This window comes from Podarcis vaucheri (genome assembly GCF_965113315.1).
Source record: "Podarcis vaucheri genome assembly, chromosome: 15".
Classification (NCBI taxonomy): domain Eukaryota; kingdom Metazoa; phylum Chordata; class Lepidosauria; order Squamata; family Lacertidae; genus Podarcis; species Podarcis vaucheri.
Window position 1 is genome coordinate 32128229 of NC_138753.1, and position 11293 is coordinate 32139521.

Consider the following 11293-nt stretch of genomic DNA (forward strand, 5'->3'; position numbering starts at 1 on the left):
TATCTATTTATGTATGCACTGAGTTAGATAAAAAGAGGAGAAATGTGTCACATGGTTGCTTCTTAAGGGTCTGAGGAGAGAAGGAGTGCTGGAATGCCTGGGAGGGGATTGTGGGTTATTTTAATTTTGTGGGAGGGCAATTTTGTGCTTTGGGGCAGAGGCAAATGTGTGTATTAAAATGATGCCTGGATGTTGTTTGAAGACGTTGGAAGGGAAGAGAAATTGGCCATGAGAGTTCCTCAAATTTTGAAATATGCTCATACACCTTAACAGTTATGTGACCCCCTGCTTATTCAAATGCATTGAGTTTACAGCAACCCTACAAGGCAAGTCTATATTATTAAAAATAAAAAAATTCCTTCCAGTAGCACCTTAAAGACCAACTAAGTTAGTTCTTGGTATGAGCTTTCGTGTGCATGCACACTTCTTCAGATACACAATGGTGGGAAAATGGTGTGTATCTGAAGAAGTGTGCATGCACACGAAAGCTCATACCAAGAACTAACTTAGTTGGTCTTTAAGGTGCTACTGGAAGGAATTTTTTTATTTTGACTATGGCAGACCAACACGGCTACCTATCTGTATCTATATTATTAGTTAGGGTTACTTTGGAATTTTGCCGATCGAGGATCTGTCAGTCACACTTGCAAAAGCTAACTGCTGCCATGATCTCTTCAGTAGTGCAGAAGCATAACGTGATCAATGGACTGCAATGCAATAAAATCAATTTTATTTGTAAATCACACAAGCCAGCTTGGCTGGAGGTTTCTCACTATTAGCACTGAAACCACGTGACTTCAAATGCACTCAGCAAAAGAAGCCAAACCGCAACCCATGTTCTATGCACGGCAATGAGAGTTTAGAAATCTGGAAAAATCTTTGACAATTAGGATCAAAGTGTATGTTGTAGAAATGCATGGCGGCGGCTGATCACATGTAGGTTATGCATGTCTCAGGTAATGTCTAGCAAAAGACATTACCCAAAATGGCTTTCACCATTTCTCTACCTGTGCTCAAATTCACTGTCCATTGCATAGAGCAGGTGGAAAAATGGTGAATGATTGCATCATTCATAAATGCATATAGAGATACACACATATATTAATGAGTGACATGGGCCACCAACAACCACGTGTCCTTTGTCATGTCTTGTTAGGGCCTAAAAAGCAACCAAATAGCCATTTCGTGCATTATCACAGTTCTGAGATGCTGAACACCCACACCATCGGGGTGATGCAGTGGACAGGAAACACGGGAACACAGCTCTCAGACTTTTTCCAGAACAGGAGCAATTATGTTATCTGCCTGAGTGCTCCAGACAACCTGATAATGTGGCTTTAAAAATGTTTCTAACAGATTAGCACAGAGGAAATCAGAGAATGAGAAAAACAAACAGAAGCGGCATACTAGCAGCTTCAAGGCTAACTCTTTACTGGAAGATTATTGCCATTTCTTCTTTTTAAAATTGCTTTATTGTTGTTGTTTCTTTTTAAGTAGCACTGCCCCGTAACAGAAATCCCAATGTATACATATGCATAATATATAGAATTCTGTTCCGACTGGGTACACCATTCTGAAATCTCAGTCTTCAAGGTAGATATTGTTACAAAACAAATGACAGGATTATAATATTAAGATCTGATGGAATCCTTGGAAAGAATTTATTGAGCTGGACTGTAAATGGAAATAATGGAAAAAAAATTAAAAATCAAGAACTACTTTTGGACTTTTTGAGTGAAAAAATATTAATTTGTGGTGCCTGAGAAGAATTATGTCTGGCAGATTGATAAGCACCTATATATGATATGATATAGCTAGATGGTATCTTACTAGTGAATGCTTTGAATACAGTGGACGCTTGGGTTGCAAACGTGATCCGTGCGGTAGGCACATTTGCAACCCGCAGCGTACGCAACCTGCAGTGCCGCATCTGCGCATGTGCAGGTAGCGATCCGGCGCTTCTGCGCATGTGGAAAGCGTGCTTTAGCACTACTGCGCATGCGCCGAAACCCCGAAACCCAGTAACCTGTTCCGGTACTTCCGGGTTCGGCATGGTGCGCAAACCGAAAATGGGCAACCTGAAGCATCTGTAACCCGAGGTATTATATATATAATTGGCGGATAGAGAATTGGAAGCTCCTCTTTCTTCTTTGTTTTTCTTTCTATCTCTTGATCTTTCTTTATTTTGGTTTTTGTAAAATTTATTTTCTTTAGATTACTTTGACTTCTATTGTATTTTTATGTTGCAATAAATTTTCAATAGAATTTTATATATATGAGAAAGATATCAAATCTGCAGATTAAACCAAAAGTCTCACTTCACTTGGCCAATAAAACATGCATAGAGGTCAACACACGAATACAGAATTGGCTGATGGGAACAGTGAAAGAGAAGCTCGTCTTGTCTTTGATGGGTACATTTTGATAATCAAAGATCTCTGCATTTGCAAGTGGGAACAGGAGAGTATATGTCAGGGTTTGCTGTGAATCTGTGCAATATCTAGGACTCTTAACTGCTGGGTCTTGCCTTCATTTTTAAACAGAGTTTTGAAGAAACAGCAGAGGGGAATATATGTTGCTAGAAATAAGATAGATAAAAGGGAGAGCAGAGCATTAGCTATAGCCGCCAGCTGTCAAAAACCACTGCAACACAAGTTTTCTGTGCACAAGGCTGAGACACAGGATGTGTAGAGAGAGAAAACACAGGTATGAATAACTATTTAGGTGCAATAGTCTCTCTTCTCGCTCTCTGTCTCATTTCATATTCTCTCATCCAAACCACTGAATGGTTTAACTACAGCCTGTCCTCAAAATCAGCATGAACCTTTCTTACCAGTCCACCAGTCTACATGTTTTGCTTTGATTACATTCCTCTGATCAAAGAGATACTGGCAAGCCAGTTTGAGCGAGACAATCTTTTTGAGTTCCCTAATCTCTCAATGAAGGAGTGATTGGAGAAAAAATACCATGCGGTACACAAGGGTGAACTCAGGAACCGTGGAGAGGAAATAAGAGTAGAGGAAAATTTTGGGCTGAAATGAAGGAACGGTAGGTGTCCTGACAGCAAGAAACATCAATGGGATGAGAGAGGGACAGAGATAGATGCCCACTCGCATTGGTGAATTCTGACTGCTGAAAGCAAAATGGTGAGATGCCTGTATCAAACACAAATTAGAGACCCAGTTAAAATACTTTGTAAGATAAGGGAATTCGGAAGAGGGAAATTAAAAAAGAATACAGTGGTGCCTCGCAAGATGAAATTAATTCGTTCCGCAAGTTTTGCCGTCTAGCTAATTTTTCGTCTTGCGAAGCACGGTTTTAACGGTTTAACAAAGTCGCAAGACGTTTTCGTCTTGCGAAGCAAGCCCATAGGGAAATTCGTCTTGCGAGGCAAATCGCAAACGGAAAAACCTTTCGTCTAGCGAGTTTTTTGTCTTGCGAGGCATTCGTCTTGCGAGGTACCACTGTAGTGACATGGTAGAGTCATGGGCTCTTGACTATCTTATATCCAAAGGATAGACTTTTTTCAGTGCCTAGACATTTTTCCCTTCAAGCCTCCATAGTTCTCCAACATTCCAGAAAAACAGCCTTTATAGAATCCAAGGCTGGTCATCTCTCTCTATTCCACATCTCTCCACATCTCTCTATTCCATCTCTCTCTATTTCAATCATTCAGAGGGCCTCTGGTAAAGTTGCATCATTGTCCTTACTCCCTGCTAATTTCTCTATCAACAAGTCTTTGCATTTAGTGCTATCTGTGCTTCACTGTGGGTGGATTAATGCAACTATTTTCCAACACCTTTTATGGGTAAGGGCCAAAGCTCAATAGTATAATAAATACATGGCATATAGAAAGTCCCAGATTTGTATCCCCTGCATCTCTATGGTAGCGCTGGAAAAGACTCCTGTCTGAAACGCTTGGAAGTTGCTGCTTGTCAGCGCAGACCAGGGTTGGTGAAACTGTGTATTTCCAGAAGTTGTTGGGCTGTCACTCCCATCAGCCCCACATAGCATGTTCAATGGTCAGAGATGGGTAGTGCAGCAATATCCGGAAAGCCACAAGTTCACTGCCCCTGGTGGAGGCAACGCTGTGATAGATGTACCCATAATCTGACTCATGTAGGGTTGTCACCTTTGTTCTGGCATAATACAGGGCAGGGTGCAGTGCTGAAATGACTTCAAAACAATACATCACAATCTATTGAAGCCTAACAGGACGGCCTCTCTGGAATCTGTCACATGCACACACACACATACATTTGAATTTGTAAATCTGTCTGTACTTTGCTGCCCAGAGCTTTAATACATGATCACTTTCACACACTGGGCAGAGAGAGAGATAGGGAGAGAGAAGCAGAGATACAGGACAAACTGCATCTTGTATTGAATCAATGTAGGATGTAGCATTTTACATTGAAATACGGGGCAGTTCTGTATTATACAGGACAAGTGGCAACCCTAGTCATAGTAAGACCATCCTGTGTTCCAGTTTTACACTCCAAGCTGGTTTTTGGGCCAGAAAGTTATGCTTCCTCAAACAACAGGCGCAACACACCTGTGCAGATAAAACCCTAAGTCAAACCTATACACACAGATGGGGATGAGAGGGTAGAGCCAATTGCAGCTGAGGAGTGGGTTCCAGTTTTCAGTGCTATTCCACATAAAAATAAGTCCCCATAAAAAGAAAAGGTTCAATCCCAGACCGTTTTTGACCATGTTGGCTTACTATTTGAATCCATTGAGTATTCAGACTTGCTGCTCTCTACTGACCAAGTAAAATTTTAATAGAAAATTAAGTTAAGAACACATGAAAGTAAATTATATTGTTTGTTCTTAGGTAGGGGTGATAAAATTTGGATAGGTAAAAGGGAGTCTGACCCTTCCCAAATATTCTGATGGCCCCTCAATATTTTTCTCCTGTTCACCATCCCTCTTGGCAGATGCTTTGCATGCTTTTCAAGTTGGCTAATGATCCAGCCAATCAGCGATTATGGATTCATGATCATGACTCAATGTAGCCCCACATGTGACAGTGGGATGTCACAATGCCAGATCAGTATGAGGTCTTGGCTACTGAATGAGAGAATAGTCGCTTTCCATTTTAGAGGTGAAACAAACGAATAAATTCTGACCAAAACAGGAAGGGAGGGGGGACATTGGTTTGTGGAAGTGTATTTTGCAAGACACAGCTTGTGCGGATCCAGGTTCAACCCTAGTTTTGCATTATATTTACTTAGCTCTGTAGGCAAAGGGCAAGGCAACTTGTCTGCAACAGTTCAAAAGTCTATTCTCAAGCCACTGGCCTTAACAGGACATTACTATAGTAGAACAGCAGAGACACAGGATTCTGCAGGTGTGGTTTTAGAAAGTGGGAAGATATTTAGCAGAACAGTAGGAGTGCAAGGGACACTGTCATCCTTGCCCTGCTGTAGCACATATTTTGAAAGCCATGGAAAGCTCTTCCACAGTGCATCAGGAAGACATACAATCTCACCCAATGAGGGCTGAATAAACTTCTTTTTATTGTATTGTACCTGGTTCAATATTTAAAAGTTATTGTTAAACAATAAAAGCAGATATTTTGCCCTTTGACATATGCAAATATATGTTCTTTCCTCCATTTTAACAGGTTTATCATTCAATCCAATAAGGAAATAGTTATATCACCTCAGTAAATTTTTACAGTGATGCAAATTTAATGCCCTGTGGGTGTGTCAGGTATGTAGGTAGCTCACCTTTTCCTTTCAGAAGTTTTACTGCTAAGTAAATAAATTTTGCTGGGATGGAGAGCTCAGTCTCTCAAGTTACATGGGAGCTGTGGGAATGTGCTATAGATCTGGAACGCAAATGATCTCAGGTTCAGTCCCTGGTGCCTTAAATCAAAAGCAGCAGATGATGGGAAAAGTGCCTTGCTACCTCAAGCCCTAGAAAGGCATTAATAGCCAGAATAGATAATACACGGGGCTAGATAGACCAATGATGGGACAGCTTTGTAGGCTTCTTTGACTCAGGCAGTTAATGGAAGCTCCCCTTGCCCAGAGGCATTCCTTCAATACTTAAAACAGTTATGGGGAACCTTTGGCCCTCCAGGTGTTGCTGAACTACAAGTCCCATCAGCCCCAGCAAGCATAAAATCATAGAACTGTAAAGTTACCACAAGGGTCCAACCCCACTGCAATGCAAGAATCTTTTGACCAACATGGGGCTCAAACCATCAACCCTGAGTCTCTTACTCTACCAATTGAGCTCACTCTTCTTCTTCTTCTTCTTCTTCTTCTTCTTCTTCTTCTTCTTCTTCTTCTTCTTCTTCATGACCCAATAGGGCGTGTTGAATTTTTCACCTTTCAAATTCCAAAAATGAGGCACACTTAAAATGTTGTAACATGACTTGGGAATTCAAAAAAATATTTTGGCTATATTAATATAATTTAGTTTTGCTTGGTGAGTAAAATATGTGTACAATTTCATAGAAGTAATTAAAAATGACTGTCAGGTACTTGCAATTATATATTATTATTATTATTTAGCATTACCTGACATTTTCAAAAGGTAAAATTAAAATTATCTGGTTTTCCAAAAAGTTTATTTCCTTCTTCATCAAATGTAGGCTTACCAAGCTAAATGTTGCCCAAACCCAAAAATAATAGCATATTTTAATTCCTCACACCCAAAACCAGTAGAGGCAGGACTTAGCTTTATCCTCCATAAATTTACCTAATCCTCCTTTAAGGACATCCAAGTTGGTGGCCATCCATCATTGTCTCTTGCGGAAACAAATTCCATAGTTGAATAATACACTACACTCTTTTTCCTGTCCTTAAGCTTACAACATTCACCTTTGCTGGATGTCCATGATGTCAGGTTATGAGCGAGAACATTTTTTGCTCTGTCCATTTTTCCCATACCATGTATAACTCCATACACTTTTATCATGTTGCCTCTCTAAATTGAAAAGCCCCAAATGTTGTCATCTGTCCTCAAAAGGGAGTTGTTTCACACGATCACTTTGGTTGCCTTTTTTGGAACTTCTTCCAGCTCTACAATATCCATTTTCGAGGTGAGGTGATAGGAACCGTGAACTTTATTCCAATTTTGGTCAGACCATAAATTTGTGTAACAGCTGGGATAGCTCTCTTGGTAAAGCACAAGACTCTTATCTCAAGGCCATGGATTCGAGACCCACACTGGGCAAAAGATCCCTGCATTGCAGGGTTAGACTAGATGACCCTCATGGTCCTTTCCAACTCTACAGTTCTATGATTCTACTGGTAGTTTTATTTTCAGTTCCTTTCCTAACGATCCCAAGCATATAATTCACCTTTTCCTCAGCTGCCGCACATTGATACCACCTCCATCCTTGACATTCAAAACTGAAAGATTAACCCCAGCCTGAGAAACAAGGTAACGGAAGCAAGAAAAGCTCTGCTGATCCGCAGGCCTGACTGGCAAGGTCCTTACCTTGTGGAGACTGATATCTATAAAAGGTGTTTCTTTCCTGGCCATATTACATTACAGGTTTGATGTACTTACACCTGTCTACGAAAAAAGTGTAGGATTACAGATTGTTTTTTTCTCAGCCAACACAAGTTTTTAAAAGCCACAGTGTCTCTAAGACAGCTCCCCTGAGACTGAAAAAGTAACATCAAATGAAGCCAGATATAGGAGGCATTTCAAGGTTTAAAATGAATGGAAGCCTTCCAAAAAAATATTTCTATGTAAAGATGAAAGGGTTGGGCAGATCGCTTAGGGAAAGATTTGTTTTTGGAAATGTGCCGGGGTGGGGTGAGGAGTATGTACAACATATGCAAATAGACACACTATATAAAAAAAATATTCCAGCTCCATTAAGGGATCGAACTATGTCCTGTAACAATGATAAAATAATTATGATGAACTCTGCAAAGAGCATTCTAACTTCACATTTCTGATTTATTCACCAGCACTTGGAGAGGTTCCAAGCCTTGTGACATTTTACTATGTTGCAATAAAACATGCGTCATTAGGTCACTTGTGGATTTACCCAGGGCAGCAGCTAACACAAACGGCATTTGGTCTATTAATTATATGACTCAAATTATTTTAAAGCTTGACATTTGTTACAGATATATATATATATATAGCACTGTAAGTCATCCTGACATCCTGTTTCATTAAAAAAAAAAAAAAATTCTATAGGGCTGTACTGCCCAGTAATGAGCAAACTTAATTTTGCTGAGTGATGACAAATAACAATACGTCATACTTACCAATGTGGTTTGGATACTTCACCAGTAAGCTGTTCTCCTGAACCTGAGCTCATTCTTAACAGCACATTTGGAATCCATTACCCAATAGGGATCCATTACTGACTAATGTTGTGGGGGCTGTTATGTGACCTCCCCACAACACTTATGTGAGGGGAACATGCCGACTAGTTACAGCCCACACTACACGGCTTCCAAGTGCATTAGAAGAGACTCTATGCACATATCTATGTATAAGTGCATGGATTTTCTCTACCTGAGGGCAGATCCTGGCTCAATCAGAGTCGTATCCCCCCATCCCGCACAGCATTACAGGTAAACATGAACAGCTCCTTCCAATGTGCTCTGAACATGCAGAGCTAGGCACTATAGCCCCAAACACCATCCTTACGCATTCCTTCAGCATGGGTGCAGTGTCATCTGAAATACACACGAGCCAAATTCACTCAGTAGGGAAACTTTTCTTGAACTTCTGAGCACTTACATCTCCAAATTAATGCCAGTACCTTCACAGCAAGGTTTTGTTTTGCAGGGAGTAACTAATCCTTGAGTGATAGCTCCACAATTTAGTGATACCAGCTTTTAGCCTAACTTAAGCTATCTACCCATCACCAAGATGCAAGAGCCTGCCAATGAGTAGGAAGACATCATTCTTCGCCTGACCCTCTGAATATACTTCAGTGTTACAGTCCCGCAAGTGTAGTATTATCAGCTAATGAAGAGGACCCTTATTTATTTCTGATATTTATATCCCACCCTTCAATAACAACTTAGCACTCTTAGGGTAGCTTGAAAGCGTCTTTAAAAATACAAATATTATACCTAACAAACAGCAACAAAGACAACAAGGCACATGATAAAGCACAGACTTTGGTGCCACCACCAACAAAGCTCTCTCTCCTTGGTTGCCACCTGCCTTGCTTCCAGTTGTGGGGGTGCCCAGAGAGGTGTCCCAAATGTAAAACTCAGCATATGAGTGGATAAATACTGCAGTGTGTGGATGCAAGTGAAAATCTTACAACGTGTTGATTCTCATTCAATTCCACCCCCTTATGAAATCAGATCTGATTGCCTATTAAATTAAATATGCCTATGGGGCTGTCCTTGCCCTGCTCCCCACAGTTCTAGTACAGTCATGCTTACCACAGCCACATGAGCAAGAATACAGACTACAGAGCACATCAGCAAACACTTACCATACCATCAGAGATGCATGGGGAAGGGCCCTTTGCCATTATATTCTCATTCTTATACATGCCCAATTATTATTATTTTTTTAAAAAAAACCTTTTAGCATGTATTTTAATGACTGCAAGTTAGCAAACTCAGCTACAGCATTGCAGAAGTTGACTTTGATGGGAGAGTTCAGCTCTATGGCAAGTGTCCTTTCCCCTTGTTGAACTAGAATTGTAGGAGGGGAGAAAGGGGACGTGCTGGCTCAGTCAGTTCCCTCCGTCACGTCCCTGGCACTGTCCCAGGTTTCCTGCACTGGTTGGAGAGCAAATGTCTGCAACAGGGAAAAATGCAGCACTTCTGGAGAATCCCCACCCAGTTTAGAACCTTGAACATATGGGTTCTGAATCACCCTGGAAGTTCTCCAAGGTAAAAGAGTTTCCATGCTGCAGGTATCTGGCCTTCTAATGAGTAGAGGGCAGCAGGGTCAGCAGTGGGGCCATGAGGCACACCCCTGCTAGCTCCCCCCCCCCAACTGTACAAGAAGAATGTCTGGACAAGGCCAATGAAACCTAGTAAACTGGGTGTTCAACATCATGAAGCTGGAACTTAACATTCAAAATATGCAGCCTGTTTTTTAAAAGCCAGAATCACAATAAAGATGTGCAGTCCACTTTCTACTTCTGTCCACAGTGACTGAGGTGTCAGACAATTCGCAACATTACACACCATTGCAAACACCCTTCATGTGGCTTGAGCGCCGGTTAGCAAAATCCTGTGATGTCTTAAAATATCCCAAGCAGATCCTGAAACTGGTATAAGAAATGTGTGCCTATGAACATCATCTCATGGTCCCTGCAGCCTACTTTGTTACCCGAAATGTTTACAAACAGCTGACTGGTTCATGCTGGCAAAGTGTGGGAGAGCTGTTAAAGGGCACTCCAAAAATACAAAACTCTAGTAGCAAGATGTCAGGATGAGTGTTATGCAGTAATTTCAACAGTGCACATTACAATATACTGGACATTATTCCCTTTATTTGAACCTGTGGTCACATCAGCACATGATTTCGGGGAAAGAGATTTGTGTAATCAAGCAAATAGGCTTTGCAAATAGCATTTTCCATGAGACTGAGTCGTAGCTAGGAGTGGCAGAAATTATATCTAGAAAGCCTTTCAGAGAACATGTTCACTTCATAATAATAACAAATATCTAGAGAGATATCAATCATGTCATGACTGCAGTTCATTTTTACAGCCCAGTGAGTTCGACTGATTCATTGCATGCACTGAAAGAAGAAGAAAGGACATGTTACTTAAGTGCTAGGAAGCACTGTTGTAAAGAGGAAAAAACTTCTGAAGATAAACAGAGCAAGCCTCTTGCTGGCAAGTACTAATTCATCTGTTGTCTAAATGACACTGAAAGATGGGTTTCAAAGGGGAAATGTTCATTTAGCAGGAAACTGGCATAGATTTAATGGAAAAAGTAGGGCTCCAAGGTTTGCTCTCAGAAATATGTCAAGCACAGTCAACACAAGGATATTGTATAATGGTTGATTATGGGGAGCAAGCACACTCCTCAAACTTCCTGCACCAAACTGCCCAGCGTCACTATACACTTGTCCGTAAGGATTTGATTACATGTGTGCAGATCCTGGGTTAGAAATCTGGGCCGGTTTTTAATGACACATATAAGCCACACCCATGTGCAAAATTGTGCAGAACCACCTATCTTGAACACAAATTACCTCCTGGAAAAATGTGCAACTTCTTACCTCAAGAGCACTGTGCTTCTCTTCTGTCTCTTCCATTCTTTCAAATGTTATCCTTCGGATTATAAATTATAACAGCGGAATGTCAAGGTGGCAGCTCCTGTTT

General features: G+C 40.9%; 1 protein-coding gene across 8 annotated transcripts in view; it reads right to left on the reverse strand.

Moving 5' to 3' along the window:
* The window catches only part of ST3GAL4 (ST3 beta-galactoside alpha-2,3-sialyltransferase 4), a 173505-nt gene that overhangs the window by 55433 nt on the left and 106779 nt on the right, over positions 1 to 11293 (reverse strand). Inside the window, exon 2 of one of the 8 annotated variants that reach the window (XM_082200622.1) lies at positions 11191 to 11242. The exons of 5 other annotated variants lie outside the window; for them this stretch is intronic. In XM_082200622.1, coding sequence (XP_082056748.1) covers positions 11191 to 11226 — 36 coding nt within the window. In that variant the 5' untranslated portion in view covers positions 11227 to 11242. Of the gene's footprint in view, positions 1 to 9439; positions 9515 to 11190; positions 11245 to 11293 lie in introns of those variants that run through there. 2 more of the 8 variants (XM_082200612.1, XM_082200619.1) reach the window with 2 other exon arrangements.